The sequence below is a fragment of the Larus michahellis genome, chromosome 13 (assembly GCF_964199755.1).
Source record: "Larus michahellis chromosome 13, bLarMic1.1, whole genome shotgun sequence".
NCBI lineage: Eukaryota > Metazoa > Chordata > Aves > Charadriiformes > Laridae > Larus > Larus michahellis.
Genome location: NC_133908.1, coordinates 8582573 through 8600480, shown reverse-complemented (window position 1 = coordinate 8600480; position 17908 = coordinate 8582573). Strand labels below are relative to the sequence as shown.

The 17908-nt window shown below is 39.9% G+C and overlaps 1 protein-coding gene across 10 annotated transcripts in view; it reads left to right on the top strand.

The window, feature by feature from the left end:
- The first annotated feature begins 14315 nt into the window (after positions 1 to 14315).
- SFSWAP (splicing factor SWAP) overlaps positions 14316 to 17908 on the top strand; it is a 51685-nt gene continuing 48092 nt past the window's right edge. For 6 of the 10 annotated variants that reach the window (XR_012589837.1, XR_012589836.1, XM_074607119.1 and 3 more), the window contains exons 1-2: positions 14316 to 14827; positions 17299 to 17468. Coding sequence is in view for 7 of the 10 variants with exons in the window: in XM_074607119.1 (XP_074463220.1) it covers positions 14568 to 14827; positions 17299 to 17468 (430 nt within the window). In the remaining 3 variants the exon portion in view is untranslated. Of the gene's footprint in view, positions 14828 to 16782; positions 16922 to 16988; positions 17469 to 17908 lie in introns of those variants that run through there. The other 4 variants (XM_074607123.1, XM_074607120.1, XM_074607121.1 and 1 more) reach the window with 4 other exon arrangements.

Below are 17908 nucleotides of genomic sequence, written 5' to 3'. Positions count from 1 at the left end.
CCAGGGACAGGGAAGTTGGATCAAACTGGTGCTTTTTCTGCCCTCTTAAGTATCAGTGATTAGCCAACAGTCGAGGCAGACTAATTCAACCATCTAAGTTAGCAGCTTTTTCCGCATCTGAAAAGGGAGCTGGTGATTTCAGCAGTAAAAGGTTTCGACATTTCTAGATATCTAAGGGCTGGAAAAGAGGATATAAAGAGCCTACACAGCCCAGAAATCAAGCAGGCTGCTCAGAACTCCCCCAAAATAGAAAAACAATGGCAAGCTCTTACCTATTTAACCTTGTGACAGAGACAAAATGTTTCTTTAATAGCTTTCCTCCTGCAGTAAAAGTTGCAATCACATTCTAGAAAGGTGAATGGGTCCTACTTAAGAGCTTTATTTTTTTTAACAGTTAGAAAGAAATCTAAGTGGTAACTGATTCCTTGATACAGAGAAAACACTCTGCTGGCAGTATTTTCTTTTTACTGAAGACTACAATAACGTTACCCTTTGTTACACAAAAACTGCGGCTCTTGTAAAAGTTGAATAACTTTCACATGGGAAACAAAGAAAGAGAGGGGGTAAAAACCCATCATCTTTAATTTTGTCTAGGGCTTTTGCCTTTCTTCTGAGATTATACGAGAAAAAAATACACCTGGAGTCTTCTCTTATTGAAGCTGACAAAATGCTTTTCAGACCCGGGCTTTTGGCAAAGGCAGCTGAGGAGAAGGACTGAGGCAGATGTGGAAAGTTATCAAAAAAGGACAACAGGTTGAATATTCTTTTTAAAAGGTAGAGTTTAGTAAGGCTAAAATGAAGACATACTGACTTCTTCTGTAAATGATCACACACAAAGAACTACTAAATTACAGCAGAATTTCTCCAATGTAATGGTTTGAGGGAGAAAAAAATCTGTTAACATTTGGCAGCTCCTGTACACAGCTTCCCATTTTTCTGGAAATCCAGCCAAGTTTTTCTTCTCCCCATGCAGGGGATTAAAGCCATCATGCTAGAAAGCATGTATTACCAAACACTTAGGAAGAAACAAACATTCTTAGTATTTCTATGCTACACACAGAAGGAAAACTAAGTATTTGTTTCACATGGGAAATGTAGATAATCAATATGAAAGTTTAAGCTTTTTTTTTGTTTAGCTAATTACTGAGCAGTTTCCCAGTGAACTTTAAAAAAAACAAGGCACTGCGTTGCACTAAATACAGTAAAATTTTGAGAAGCATCTTAAAGATTAAAACCTACAGGTTAGTTTTCAAATTCCATATGCTTTTTCCTCTTCCCAAAATACCTAACTTCTGCCTTTCTTTACTTAGGAAAGAGGAGTGAAAGTCCCACAGTCCAAGGTGCAATGTATATATTAATTCAGTTTGGCTGCTAACAGGCTGTTTGCTGAGAAGGCATAAATGCAGTCTCAGGAATATTGTGGCCTGCTGTCCAGACCAGCAGAACTTTCTGAGGACATAGCACGTGAAAAATAGCATAGAATAACTAAATTATACTTTTGAACACATAGGAAGCTATGAGAGAGGATAATCCCTTTTCCATAGTCCTAGAAGACAGATTTTTCCTTCGACCATCACTGCACTGAACATGAAAGCATCAGTGCCATTGATGTTCTCATCAGCCTGTGCTGTTAGTCCTGGATGCTGTCCAGCGTCAAATGACTCTGTAACGGATGTAAATGTGCAATATATTCCAATTACAGGACTTCACTGAGCGGTTCAGTCCTTCTGAAATCACTGAGCTCCACTGCCCTTTTCTTAAAGTCAGCCGAAAGGAGTATCATGGAGTTTATTTTCCCTTTAGCCTGGAGCGGGGCATTGGCACGTGGCAGAGGCTCACAGGATGTTCAGGCAATTTTGCTAAAAGGTGCTTTTCAAAGGCTTCTAACAGCGAGAATGGATGACTGTCATGGCAAAACATTTTACCATTATCAAACACCACTGCCAAATTCTTTTGGGTATTACTACCCCAAAAGATTTTTAATATAACACAAAGTTGCTAAAACATGTCCCATGCCCCTGCCTAAACCACTTTTCTGGTAACAAAGATTCAGGCTGGAAATTTATGCAAGAGAGGAAAATTTCATGCCCAATACTTAAAGCTTGATAATGTTACAGTTTTCAAAGACGAAAATTATTTTTCAGGAGAAATTTGTAGGCAGCCTTTTTAACACTTTTTTTGCCAATTTAACACTTTTTTTATTGTTTTGGAATTTTGTCCAGAACTGAAGTTATTTATACTCGTATTGTACTCAGGCTCCTCTCAGCAATACCTCAATAACACCAGAGACTTTTGCCTAAGGAAGGAGACAGGTAAAAATGCCAGAATAATCGCATAGAAAATAATTAAACCCTACACTGCAGTCTCTCACTAAGTAGTCACACTTTGCCGGTTTAATACATTGACTCATTTTGCAATTTTTTATTTATTTATTGTGAGTGGGCTTCATTACATCTGAGTAAGATACGCTCTTATAGGTGGGTTGTACTGGATTTACAGTAGAACAATGTAAACACCAGCAAAGGAAAGATGTATTTCAAGACTTTTTTTTTTTTTTTTGGTCAAGAAACGGCTTATAGAGAAAGACTAAGATCAGATGCAATGCAGGACTGATGTTGGAGGGGGGGATGAAAAGATTATCATTTTCTGTATCTTGTGAGATGATCAGTTCTCAAAGAAAGAGTGAACTTACCAGACTTCAAAAAAGTGGTTAGAGATTATCATACACAAGAAAGGCACAGAGTAGACCCATTTCTGGCATTACATTTCTGTCAGCCTGAATTTTAAGACTCATAAGAGAAAAAAGTCTTACTTTGGGATAACAAAACCTATTTTTTTGCTGAGTATAAACCTTTGAAAAACACTAATAAAATTATCAATAAAAACAACAAAGAAGCGAACTTTGGGGAAGTTACATCAAGAACAGGTTGTTGTGGGGACAAAGGAAAGTGCTTCTTCACCAGCCTGCCATGACAGAAGTGTCCCAGGAGAAAGTCAGCCTTAAATAATCCTGCTCAGAGTACCCATTTGGGAGAGGTTTATGTGGTCAGATCCTGTCTAATGGCAAAACTCTGTGCAGTGGTTTCTTAGATAAAGTATTTCTGCAGACAACTATCCATTTGAGAACCCAATGGTATTTGCTTCTTGCATTTCTGAAACACTGTGTTAGACCTTCTTAAGCTTCTGTTATTGCAGTAACTGTGCCCATGGAAAACAAGGAAAACAATACTAAAGTGCTCCAGGTGGGTATTTCTGACATGGTTGAAAGTCTGAGTTTCTTTTATTAAGCACTGTTTCTTTTTCCAAACAAACCAGCAGCAACTAGGTAGGAACAAGAGTCACCTATAGATTTTTTGTAGCTGGCAGGACTAACACGGCAAACAAAGCATTCCATTCCTAGAACACATTCCAAAACCACACTGACATTTTGCAGATACAATTAGGCCAATAATTAATTAATGTAGCATGATCCAGAAACAAATCTTATAAAGATAGCAGGTTGTCAGGAGTCACCCAGATAATAAACAACTGAAAAAGCAAGAAGTGTCTGTGCCCTGCTGCAGTACAAAGATGATCCCATTCCGTCTCTGTTAAATCATGTAGCTTTTTCAAGCACAATAAATTTGGGTTCCTTCAGCTTTGCTAACAAGATACTAGGTCTGACAGCGTTAAGGTCTTTTTCCAGTGTGAGTTCACTGATGTCTGACCTCAAAATGCAGATTATACCTTTGGAGGAGTTCTAGGATTTCTCTAATCCTGATGTCCTGGTTACAGAAATTGATATAAACTTATTGTTGAGACATCTACTCTGCTGCCAAAGTTTTCCCACAAAGGCTTTCAAAGCTTTTTAGTCAGCCTCTGTGTTTTAAAGAAAATATTTTTTAAGTCTTCAGCTTAACGTTTGCATCTTGCTTAAAGTTTGCATCTAGTAGTTCTGTGCTGTGCCAGGTTCATGCCTCTAACCCTCAGTTCAATGATCAAGACCGTCTGTTGCTCTTTTAGCTCACACTCAGTCTGTTCCCTAGTCCCCACACTCAAATAGAAGTTCAGCAATCAATTTTCAGACGCCAAACACGGGTGATTGTTAATACAGTGTAATCCCTGACAGCCTTCCTCTAGCACTCCTTGTCAAGGCCCTTTAAATCGGCTCTCAGATTATTAGGCAAAACCAGAAATTCAAGGAACTAAGTGCTCTTCATTCTCCTGTTGCTAGCAAGGCAGTCACACCCTCATGTACACACAGGTACATGCCCATACACGCTATTTAAAATTAAAAGCTTTTCATTGGTCCACTTCTTGGCAGACGAGCACAAATGTGATTCACATAGATGTATTATTGTCTGCCTTGTTCAATGAAATACCACCAGCCTTTTGAAGGTTGTCATCTCATCTGCTGGCAAGCATGAGTTCCCAGGAAATGCAACAGGGAAAGAGAAAGAAACTGCACTTGAAAAGATGGAAAAAAAATGAGGACCTTTTGGCAGTGGCAGCTTCCTGCATGACATGTAATTTAAGAAGCCTGGATAATAAAGAGCAACGCAACCCAAGACAAAATGCTGGAGAACAAGTGGAATGGTGGCTACAGTGGAAAACTTAAAAATTAACAAAATCCACATTTTACTTTTACAGCAGCATAGTGCCCACTATCTATCCATCACTGCCTGCAGCCCTAAAGGAAAGACAGACACTCTTGAAATTATTTGGATCATGTATTGCTCCCCCTGAGTACACGGAAGTGGAAGAGATAGATGGATTCCCAGGATCATTCAGATTAGAAGGGACCTCAGGAGGTCATCGGTCCAACCTCCCGTTCGAAGCAGGTTGCTGTGAAGCCAGACCAGGTTACTCAAGGCTTAAGCCAAATCCTTGGGCTGGGTATTGTATGTATTTCAGATCTTTTTATCTGAAGATACTTCCCCTTCCAGAAACTGAATTTATGGAAACCGTATGAAGTGAAGCTTGAAGAAATCAACTAGTCTGTAAAGTGCCCTGGAAAATAAGAAGTTTGCTATGAAACACCAACCCTGAGCCTCAGCCGGGAGTTCATTACTCCAGATTTTAGGGATCATTGTGTGTGGCTGATTCTATTTTTCCTTGCTTTTATCATTAGGACAAAGATACAAAGTAGTTTCACAATATAGTGTGTTATGTGCATAATTAACATTCTCATTTCAGTTTGCATGTTATTGTTGTCGATCCTAACTTGAGTTCCCATCACCAAAATATTGCTGCTTATGCCATAAATTAGATCTCTAAGACATTAATTCTATTTCCCAAGACATATCAAACACCTATGTGATGTTATTGCTTTATTTTCCTTTGAAACATGAACCAGCTGTCTGATCCAATATTTCAAACCCATAAGTTCTTAAACAGAAGCCACCAAGGTATTGAATGTAAATTACTTCTACTGGAAGGAACTTCAGGAATGACTGACTGCTGAGCAGCATTTATTTCCTTTCCATGTTAACACATTTAGGTGTGCTCTCCTTCAGTCTGACACCTATTTAACATGATAAGTCCAGGATTGTGCAAATCAGAACAGAAGCAATGATAATATTGAGGTTTTCTGCCTCGGGTCCATAGGATTAGAAACCCTTGGGCTTACTGAAGGAGTTAACACAAAGTGATCTTTAACACATGTATTGCTTGTAAAGTTTTTCTTTGACACATCAGATTATTCAAGAACCACGATGCCAGTAGCATCAAGTTATTCTGAGGTATGATTTAATGTCTTCAGCACAAGTGTACTTCCATAAAAAATGTGAATGAATAAAGATTTAGAATTGCAAACAGTAGCAAGCCAAGATGAAAACATTACTAAAAGTCTCACCCTACAACTGGACCAGCTCAGGCACACAGACATGCCTGAGCAGCTGTGCTGGTACACAGTGTTTTGGCTGTGTAGAGGCAGATACTAGGCTGAGATCTCTGCCTTTGAAGTTTTCCTATATTATAAAGCCTACAAAAATAGGAAAAACATCACAAGTCTTGGATTACTTCTATGCTGAGACATCAGCTTATCATGCTGATCAATATTGTCTCTTTACCGTGTGTGCTTTCCTTTTATATCAAAACCGCACACAGTATGGAGATGACAATATGCCTTGTCTGCGTGTCTTTGCTAATCATAGCAGATTTTATTAATTTACCCAGTGCTATGAAGCATTTTTTTTGGCTTCTCCTGTACAGGCAAGTACAGGCCCCGCTGTACAAGAGGGACATAGAAGTGCTGGAGCGTGTCCAGAGGAGAGCTACCAGGCTGGTGAGGGGTCTGGAGACCAGGTCATATAAGGAGAGGCTGAGGGAGCTGGGCATGTTTTACTTGAAGAAGAGGAGGCTGAGGGTAGAATTCATTGCCCTCTACAACTACCTGAAAGGAGGTTGGAGACAGGTGGGTGTTGGCCTCTTCTCCCAAGTAAATAATGACAGGACCAGAGGTAATGGTCTGAAGTTGCGGCAGGGGAGGTTTAGGTTAGATATTAGGAAGAATTACTTTACTGAAAGAGTGGTCAGGCACTGGAACAGCCTGCCCAGGGAGGTGGTCGAGTCACCATCCCTAGAGGTGTTTAAGGAACGTCTGGATGTGGCACTTCAGGGCATGCTCTAGTGGCAGAGATTGTAGGTTGTTTGGTTGGACTCGATTATCTTAAGGGTCCTTTCCAACCATGAAGATTCTGTGTGATTCTGTGAAGTCGTATTAACTGAAATGTCTTACGCAGTTCAGACTTTCAAGCTAAGAAACCCATAACCACTGCATTAGGCAGAGAGGCATCTTTATGAAGCATCAAGAGGTCTTGGAGCAGTTTGCTTCCAGATTTTGTAGCTCAGGTTTTTCCCCTCAGACCAATAATGTTCTGAGCCTTGCATATACAATTACATATTACGAAATGCAGCATCAAAAAACAAAGCTGTAGGAATTGACATCGATAGAGGAAACCAGCACAACTCTGAAGAAGTCAGTGGATTTTAGAATAATAAATTCTAATATAGGATGTCTCTTTCATCACTTAATTAGCATTTTCTACTCAAATGTGTCTCAGATTGAAGTATTTGAAATAAATCATTGGATATAAGTACATGCCTTTAAGTACAGGTATCTTTTCCAACTTCATACACCTTCAGATGTTATCTCAATCATATATAGCAAAAGCTATGGTATTTAAGCACACTTCAATGAACAGTGGCACTGAGAAGTTTTTTAATTTTAGATTTATACCCAGCAGGTCAGTCACGAAGGTACAACAGCTCCACTGGCTTCCCTTTTTCCTCACTTGATCCCAGCCAAAGTGTGAATGGGAAAGACGAGAGTTTTGCGAGAGTTGACAGTAAGCTGTACTAGAGAAAGGACACATGAATAAAGTGGCAAATTACATATGGCTCCACACTGACTGATTTGAAGGCGCAGTGTGTAGCACACTTCGAAAGCACCAGCTGTTGAGTATGAAACACTTGACACTGCTGAGATATTTGGAAGCCAAACATTGATCACTGAAAGAAAAACTTAAGGATTTTTCATCCAAGAAACTTTGAAACCTTAGAGGGAAGAATTAACTGGATTTGATCACTCAAACTGGCAATATCAATATGAAGGCACTTCAGCCTTCTTATTTAGCATCTCTTTGAATCACGGTGCCTTAAAAAAGACGGTGTTGCTGGAGGTCTTTGCACAATAGTCAGCTTCAAGGTGCAGAGAGCCACAAGCAACCACACGCAGTCTATTGTCCCACTGTGCCATCTGGCACTGGGTTAATGTCTCCATCGGTGACCGTTTTCCCACTCCTGAGCTATTACTTAGCTACATAACTGATAGATCAGTTGTAGTCTGCTTTGATTTGTAAGCTGTCTACCCAAAAGTTACCATTTTTTAAAGTTATATTCTGACTCAAAGAAATGTTTATTTCAAGAAGCATTTTTCAAATGTTTTAGACTTACAATTTTTGCTGCAGTAAGATCTAATGAAAAAGCATGCATGAAATACCACAGTTACAGCAGGTGTTTATTAAGGACCTCACGCAAACAAACTTTTTCTCCTAAATTCATATGATTACATCATTTCATGCACACTATCAAAGGCTTGATAGCAACATTTCTTCCTACAGGCTTGTTAGGCAAGGTGTCCATGTGCTGGTTATTCTCATGCTCCAGACAGACTCCATCAGCAATTCTGAATGTAAGCCTTTCAGAAAACTTCTCTCCTCTTCACCCACACACAAAGGTGCAGACATGCTGATTTCTGTTTGGCAACAATCAACATTGCACCTCAACCTAGTCAAACTTTAAGTTATTTTCCATCAAACTTAAGCAAATCATAATTGTATTCACAGCTCAAATCCTACAATATGGTCTGAACTTGCTGCTTTCCGTTATGGATAACAAAACCCCCAGTGACATGAATGGCAGGCTAGCAAGCAGGTGACTCGCTGCACAGATGGATTAATAGACTTAAGAAATTGCTATTTGTGAACATTCACAAGAATTAGAAAGTAATTGTGAGGCAAACAACAACTAAAATATCAAAACTAAAAGATAATAAAGCATACTTCTATCTGTTCACAAACAGTATGCCAACAAAGGGGGAAAAAAATAATTTTTGGTGTTAATTTTATCTTTTTACACATTCCCGTGTCTCTTCTTATGGATTAAAGGAACCAATGAAATAAGTTTGTTGACATTCAACTACCAGCATTAAATACAAAACAAGATCACCACCCAGTATAGCCCCCGCCAGGGGAGGCTTAAGAGCTCCTCTGATGTCTCCTACCTATGAAAGTTTCCAGCATATTATCTTGAATGACTAATCTTTGGTAAAATACTTACAAATTAAATGCAAATAAACTGAAAATCTTCAAAAAATGCTCTGTAAAACAGAAGATCACAGAACATTAAAGAAGCTAATAAACAATAAAACTGCTGCTGCTCCACGTTTTTCCTCTAGGAATGAGTAGTCTACCCAGCCCAAATCTTTAGTAATTACTTCCACACAGGAGTGCGGTATTGATTTCTCTAAAGCATACAGAGGGCCAGGAGTGCTTTAGCATCATTTGAGAGAGACGCCTCAAAAAAGAAGTGGCTGCTGAAGAACATTTTCTACATTCATTTTATCATATAACATTAATAACCTGTATTTCCTTGTTATTAGTAATAAATATGGCCTCACAATCCATTAAAGCTAATGAATCTGTCTGGGGTTCTTTAAGCATACTACTATTGTAAATAAATAACAGTGGCTTTAATACAGGGTTACACAAGGGCAGAGTTTGACCTTATGATATCTGCATATTTCCAATGATCTAACGTACCCAAAAAAAAAAAAAAAAAAGCATTTATTTATTTGTTTATCACGCAGGGTTCTCTTCAAGCAGCAGATCTATGATCATCAAGGTTTAGTTAGGAATGCTATCACACCATTAGGAAAAATAAACTTATTTTCTGCATGCAATAAACCTGCTCAGCTATGACCTTTTCTCGTTTCTTCTTTTGCAGAGAGGATTTCTCTTAAGGGCTAAGAGGAGATTAAAAACAATTGGCCAGACTGTAACACAGTCTTGACTACTTTGTTGCAGGGAGAATTTAGTGTAAAACCTCCCTTCCATAAGACTGATAGGCTATCAACTTTGAAGGTTGCTGTTAAACACATCAGTGCTGTCTACAAAGTAGCAATTCATTTTGATTACTTTATCTGCAAGACCGAACATTACTTAAAAAACAAAACAAGCCCAAAACAGTGTCAGTTACTATCCAATGATACCATGCTTTGCAAACAAAACCATAGAACTCGTGTCATGGGTTTCCACAGTAACAACAAAAGCAAATCTATGATGAAAGCTGAATATACAGAATTTGGTTAATTATAAACTGATTCTATTTTAAGACCATTTCATTTTCTCTATGAATCTTTTGCACAGTAACAGAAATTGCTTGTTGCAGATCTCAACTGAAAATGTCTCATACAGTTTTCCCCCAAAAAAGTGCTCGAGTGAGAAAGCAAAGCTACCGTTACAAGAGAATTGAAGGGCAAACACAACATTGATTGTTAGTGCTACTCATAAGCTTTAATTTACCCTTTTCTAGCACAGGGTAGTAAAACACCTTATAAAATACAACAGTGAAGATGGTTTTGAATAAAGAAAAGAGAAAGCAAAGGGAAAGGAAAAGGGACAAGCTTTGTGCACAGTTTTCTGTTTAAGTGCATCTTTGCTTCTTACAACGACCCTCAAGAAAGGAGCTCTCAGGCCTAAAGGCAGTAACTGAATAAATTAGTCATAGGCAGGCTGTGAAAAACACACACAAAACCCAAAAACAAATGAAAAAAACCCTACCAAAAGATACATGGCATATCTGTGTAACTTGCCAGAGTAAGAAAGGTGGTCAATAGATAAAAACACTGTGCTAAAAAGAAGAGAGGGGGGTTTACTTCAATTTTTTAGTAGAGTGAGGTAAATAGAATCTTTATACAATTCATACAAGAGGTAAGTAACTCTCTGGGTATAAAGTAAGCAACTAAGCTATGAATTACAGCAAGCTTATAATTAAAAAGAGCTGGAAATCCTTAACCACTACTCTGTACCCAGTCATTAATGCAGCCTGTTACATACTACAGTCATTAACGTACACATAAATTGTTTACCTAGCTACTGTTATACAGCAATTCTGTATTTAAAATGTGATTCCAATTCAATTGGATTGGAATTACCGTATGTTTTATACGTGGATGCTACAGTAATGGCAGAAGTAACAATAAAATCTGCTCAAAAAGTCATGATAATTTAGAGAATATCTTCTTTAAGAGAATAATTATGTACAATTTCAGTGTTCAAGGAAAACTCACAGGTTGTGTGCATCCTTCCCTAAAGAACACAGCAGCTCTTTAATTATAAGACACCACTGAGATAGAATAAGGAAGTCTGACAGCAGTGCAGGTTCATGCCAAGTTCCATAATGAACAAATGATGACCAAGAAAAAAAAAGCCTTAGATCTTGGCTCCAGCCTGACTAAGCAGAGCATTTTCTACCAAAACAACAAACCTACTTCAATGGTTTGAGAGTGCTAATGTCAAGACTAATATAGTGATACGCAAGCTTTCTATTTTTACTATAAAAAACCATTGTGCTCACGTTGACGCACAAAAGCCTTTATGGTAGCTCTCTCATATACAGTTTTGTCCCCTTATAACCAATACAAAAGACCACAAGCCTGTTTTTTGAATTTATACCAAATCCCATTCCCAAATTATAGCTTCTTAATTACTGAAAAATGGCATGTGCTTCTGTACGGAACTGCTTACCCATCCTGTGCTTTGTTTTCTGCAGGGTCTCTAATTCCAGAGCTTCATATTTCATACCTCCCCTGTGCTTGGACTACCATTTCATGCATTCTGTTGGTATGCTGAAAATTCCTTTATATCGCTGAAATGTGATATAAATGGTATTTTTCTTTAGAATCAGCACAACACAGTTTTCTTTCAAGCCTACTTCAGAACTAAAAAATAACGTATTACTATATACTTTTAACTAAACTGCAAAACCATACTAGATGACTGCACTTCCACTGAGACAGAGAAAAGGAGACTGGTATCAGCCCAGCAAAGAAAGACTTGTCCTTACGTGCTTTATTCTTGCTTTCCTATCTATAGCAAAATTAAAATAGAAAAAGTGAGAGGGAAAGAGATTAATTTTGTAAATTTTTCCTGTTACAGCTAGCCTCTCTTCATCACAGCCAGAACAGCTGGGACTAATCTGAATGAAATAACATGGGCATCCTACCATATATGACTTTTAAACAGAAGCTTATAGTAATTTCAGAGTATTTTTTTTTTGCTATTAATAGATATTAAAGTTGGATGTGTCTTTAAACGTGGTAAAAAAGCATCCCCTGCATTATGATTAGCATCAAGTTTCCTTCCTGATGACAACGTACAGTAAAAGACAAAAAAGTGGAAAAAAGTTTAGTTTTTTATACATACTGGGAAAAAAGGAAGGGATGGGTGCTTTTTTATGATAATGTAAATTCCTAATGCACTATGACATGCTTTCTTAAATACATTAAACATCCCCATATGTAGTCTGCTCAGGTTCCTACTTCTTTTCCTCAGATACTCAATAACGTGAAAAATAGCTGTTGTGCTGTAGTCCTGTTCTTCCAGAAACCTCTCTTAATCTCTCTTCTGTTTACAGGGTAATTACATGTGAACAAATAGCCTAGAACATCACATGTTGTAATAAACAGCAAGATGCTGCGCCAGGCCTCAAGTTTCATTTTGTCCCCTTTCTCAAAAATAGACACGTGGTTCCCCTTTCCATTTCTTTACATTATATTCAAACCACCAAACTAACACAAATTACTTTTTAAAGTCTTATCCCCTCCTGTTCTTAATAATTCAGTGGAAACATTTTCAGCACCTGGTGCTTTAGTGTTCCTGGGTGTTCTGGTCCCCTCTCGGTTCTTCTACAAATGGCTCAGCTGGCTGGAAAATTGCTGTTTGTTCACCTTTATCCATTTCACCATTAAAGAAATCATTAAAATACTCCCTCCATCTTTCCGTAATTGCATTCTTTGTAACTAAGATTTCCATTTTTGTCCTTTATCTGACTCATGCACAGGTCACATCCTTGTCTCAAATGCTGATATTCCAGAAAAATGGTCTGAAGTTATCTTATTACACTGCCACTTAACTGCACAGAGCCCTTCTTGTGCCATGCTATCCTTTTACTGAATCATTTGCATAACCAGAAGACTTATGGAAGTCACAAAATCCTCAGCACATATCCATGTTCAATTGCTTTCTTATACTCCCTGGCAAAAAACTGTTTATTTTTCTCTTGGAGTTCTTGCCGTTGTTTTGTCTTGCTTTTTTCTTTACTTCAAACACTTCCCAGCTGGTATAAAATTGTCACACAATATTCAAGCATGTTGCCACCTGTCTCCTTGGTGTTCAGGTCTGTATTTTGTTTCTCAAAGGCGAGTGTTACACTTAGAACTCCTCTCTTCATTAAAACAACTCAGTCATTATTTTTATAAAATGGTAAGATACATCCGAAGCATCTACCTTTAGCAGATTTGTTCACTAATATCTTTGAAGCATCAGATAATTACTGGTAACTTCCACATATTCATTGCGAAGGATACAGATGTTAACTTTTGTAGATTTTTAACCATCTTTTCTAGGGTGTGGAATGGCAGGTGGAATCTGCATCACAATTACCTGACAGCAGCATTATAAAGTTTACTCAGATTCCGTAGTTCACTGTGAAAAATACTGTGGAAACCCCACGTATTGTTTTCAATTTAATGACTCTAGATTAATAAAGAGGCGTCCAAAGAAGTTTCTAGATTCCTCCTCCAGTAAGTTTACATGGTAGCAGGTATTTCTAAATGCTGACACAAGCTATCCATCTCTTTTCCAGTGCTCGTCCATTGCTTTTTGCACACTCTTTTACATATTTCATCCCTTTGTGTACAATGATGCCAATAAATTGTTCACACTGGAAAACCCCAGCAGCTCTGCCTGTATCTGTGGGCACCCAGAATCTGTCATAACGAAGGCTGTGGATTAACTCCCGCTGTGAAATGAAAAGCATGATGTGCTTCATTGCAAAATTTTATTGTAACAAACATATGCAAAACCAACGTGTTTCTTCATACTTCTTGAAGAGTGATGAAAATAATAATCCCGAGGCAAACAATATCAAAAATTTCAGACCAGATTATACAATTTGAGCAAAAATAGTCTAATGTCTCGATTTTTTGGAAAAGTCCTCCTCAGCGCCACAGCCTTTCCCCTTCCCGCCTTGGCTGCCAGGCCCGCTTTCCCCCTCAATTTCTCATCTGCAGCCTGAGGTGAATCCTGCCGTCTGCTACCCCTTCCCACATCTCTGCCCTTCAGAGCCGCCCACTCTGCCATATCACCCTGCCCCATCGTCCTGCCGAGCCCCGCAGCCCTCAGTCCTCCATTTCCCTCGGCCGATGGCTCCCGCCGTCAGTCCCCTGGGGGGCTCCTCAGCGGGGCGACGCCGGGAGACGCGGCTCCCTGCCACGTGCAGAGCCTCCGCTGCCCCTCTCCCTCTCTTTTAAAACTCTGTATACGCATTTCAGCCGAGATGGACCACAAAAGCGTCCAAACTGCGCCCCCCGCCCCGCACGTCGAGCCCCAGGGTATCGGCAGGACCCGAGCATCCCGCGCCGCCAGGCCGGGCGTCTCAGCGGGGCCGCCCCGCCCCCTTTGTTCCGCACTTTCGCCACGGCCGCTGTGTCGCAGCCGTCGCCTGGCACCCGGCCGCTGTCGCCAGTCGCCACACTGTCCTGCCAGTAGCACGGACTCTCGCCGCACTATATTTTCCTTCGATTTTTACTGCCCAAACCAATCGCGAATCTGCCTGCTGCCGGAAGTCAGCCTGGCCTCTGCGCTACCAGAGGAAGCGGAAGCATCGCCATTTTGTTTCGGGTGATGGCGACTGTGGTGCTGTGGAGCTGGGGAGTTTAGTGCGGGCCTGGCCTTCTGGGGGACTCGCTTCTCGGACAGTCGTTGTTGCTGCGAGTTTCCTCCTCCTCGCTGCATCCCCTGGTGATGTACGGAGGGGTCGGAGGTTCTCGACGGACTGCAGAAGAAGCAGGCCCGCCGCCCCTAATGTTGTTGTCAGGCGGGGGAGCGGTCCCCGGGCCCCCCGGAGGAGGTGGAGGAGGAGGTGGAGGTGGGAATAGCCGTGTGGAGCTGCTGGTGTTCGGCTATGCCTGCAAGCTGTTTCGAGATGATGAGAAGGCTCAGTACCAGGAGCAGGGGCGACACCTTATTCCTTGGATGGGAGACCCCAAGATCATGATCGATAGGTCGGTGTAACACAACCCCCAGACTCTGCTGCGAGATCTCCTGTTATAGCCTCTTTCTGTTCCCCCCCTTATGCTGTGGGCAGGTGAGGGCGGGGGGTGAGCAAAGGGCTCACTCTGGCAGACGTGTGGGGATCTTCTTCACTGGCAGAGTTGGAGGGCAGCTCCTCCTGGTAGAGTGCGTTGAGTGCTGCTTTTGTAACGCCGCAGGGCCACCCCCCCCGGCAGCAGGAACTTGGGGTTCCCTGCTCTGGCAGTGCTGGGAGGTTCCCCTCCTTCTGACAGCCCATGTGCGTTGGGCCTTTCTGCTCCACTTGGTAGGTAGGGTTTGCAGGGTGGAGTGGAGAATGGGAATGATCTGTTCCTTTTCAATGCAAACCACAAACATCATCTTTTCTCACGTGGAAACCAAGGGAGCCTTACTGCATGGGAATACTTACTAGGCGCTTTGTTTGTTCTCTAAGCGAGAAGGGTGCAGTGTGGTAGTGGAAAGGTATTTATCTGCCTTAGGGGAAATACGGTTTTCTTATTTCTCATATGTAATCTGGCTGTGGGGTGTTGCTGGGATACCCCAGAAGCAATTCTTGGCCTAGTTACCTTTTCCTTGTGCCATGACTCGCTGTGTTAGGCAGAATCTCTTTGATTTTGGGTGCTTGCTTTTCAAATTTTCTGTCAGAGGTGGCTTTTTTTGGTTGTTTTGCAGTAGGTACAGGTTCATGGCCAGAGAGAGTAATAGAATCTACTTTGATTTTTTTCTGGTCTCTTTAAGTTGTTTCAGCAGTGCAGGGTGGGATTTAGAAATAAATTTATTCAAAGTTATTTTTCTGAATGTTTTCCTGGAGAGAGGGAAAATGGGAGGTCAGGTTGGGTATATTTGAGTGGAGCACTGAAAGTACAATTTAAGAGTTGTGGCTGACCCTGAAAACCTCAGTGGGAAAGATGGAAGGATTTTGGTTTGAAAAGGATCACATGACATACTATAGATATTTGTTCCCTCAATTTCATCATTGTTTTGGTGGTATACATGATTTTTCTTGTTTTGATTTAACAACTGTATTTGGCTTGGAAAGAAGTCCGTAAGGGAAAGTCTATTCATTTCCTTCCGTAAGACTGGAGAAAAAAGAAATGCTTTTGCACTGTTTTGGGGTTTACGCCATTAATGATTTCTATGATTGAAATACTTTGTTAAATTGGAATAAGCATGAAGACATGAAAAAACAACCATAAATGTTTATAGCTATGTTTAATTTCTGACTTATATGAGAATAGAAGTGTTACGATGCACACTTCTAACCCAGATCACTGTTGTGACAGATTCATTAGTAGGCAGAGGCCATTTTTGTGGTCCTGTGCAACAGTAACCCAATTTACAGTCATTACAGAAATTGTTGGGAGCAAAAACTAAGTATGTGCATGTATGTACATAAAATGCTGAGAAGTCCAAATAACATACATTTGTAAGTTAAGGTAGCTTGCAATTACTAATCTTATAAACTCCTTTGGAAGTTTAGAGTCTTTTTATCTCCAGCAGCAGGAAGTCTTCATTTTCACCATTTTGAGAAAAGCACATTGCTATGAGAAGACATGGGTTGAAGTTTGCCTGTGGACAGAGCTTGATTAACCAGACCTACGTGTTTCATTAACTTTTTGCTATAAGAACATTTACTTTCTTTGTTTTTGGTCTAGCAAGTTGGCACAAGTCAAGAGTTGTGTGTGGGAAGACACCTCAGCGGAGTCGAGTTTACTGTCACTTTTCAATCAGTTTCTCTTACTGATGCATAAACATTATCCCAATTCAGTGCTTTTCCTGCAAATAAAATTGTTTTTGCTTAGTAGAAAGGAACTGTACGTCATTGATCTTCGCCGTTTTTACGGTGAACCTCCTTAAATTGCATGTATATGTTACTGTTCCTATGTATGTGTGTCTCTCTATCACATAACCCAGAACTTATTTCCTCAGCCAAATGGCTAGGGGCCGAGCCTAGCCATGATTTTACCTCCAATGGACGCAAGTTTCTATGGTGAAGATATCTCCTGAGAGTTCGGGACTAGCAGAAAGAAGCGAGGAAATTTCGACCGTTTGGTTCTTACGGATAGGTATTTATGTATTCGGGTTTGTGTGAATGTAAGCTATTTGACTTTCCAGAAAAACGTATTTTGCAAGTGACATTGATTGGTTGGTTGAAGCACGTACGGTAAGAGCTGTTAAGGAAATGGATCCCAATTAAACTATTAAAGGATACCTTTGCCTTTAATTGTAATAATTTATTAGTTTCTCTGAGAGGAATTTAGACTATTAAACAAATTTTCGATAGTTGGTGACAAATGATTAGCAAGATTAAATGTAACTTCTAAAAGGAAATATGCTTTAACATATAAGTATTTTTTTTTCATTTTTAATGGGTAAGTATTTAAGTAGTCGCATAAACCCAAGCCCTAAGTTTTTTGCATTGACCAGCTGTTTCATCTTGCAGGTACGATGGGCGTGGTCACCTACATGACCTTTCTGAATATGATGCTGAGTATTCCACGTGGAACAGAGATTATCAATTGTCTGAAGAGGAAGCTAGAATAGAAGCCCTCTGTGATGAAGAGAGGTATTTAGCCTTGCATACGGACTTGCTTGAGGAGGAGGCGAGGCAAGGTATTGCTCAAGGAAACTTCCTGAGTTTAGCACATGTTTAAATAAATAATTATGAAATTAAATTTACTCCTAATTTTATACTCTCTTTTTCTGATGTTATCTTGACAGTACCCAGTGGATTCGAAAAACGGGAGTCTTTGCGTATGTGAGAGGACCTCGGGATAGTTTAAATATAGATCCACACAGAAATTGCCCAGATTTTGAGGGCAGGCTGGGATTTCAGACCCAAAAATCCCCAAAATAAACACATTCTGCGTCTTTTTTAGTGTTGTATAAATGAAATTCTGTACTCTTGTATGCATAATTGCATTAGAATGTTTTAACCTGCAGCCTTTATCTCTTCAGGAAGAAATAAATGGTCAGCATATGTATATGCTGCATTTTTCTATTAAATTTTTAATGCAAGTTAAAATGATTAGGTGAAAACTTCTCATTTAAAA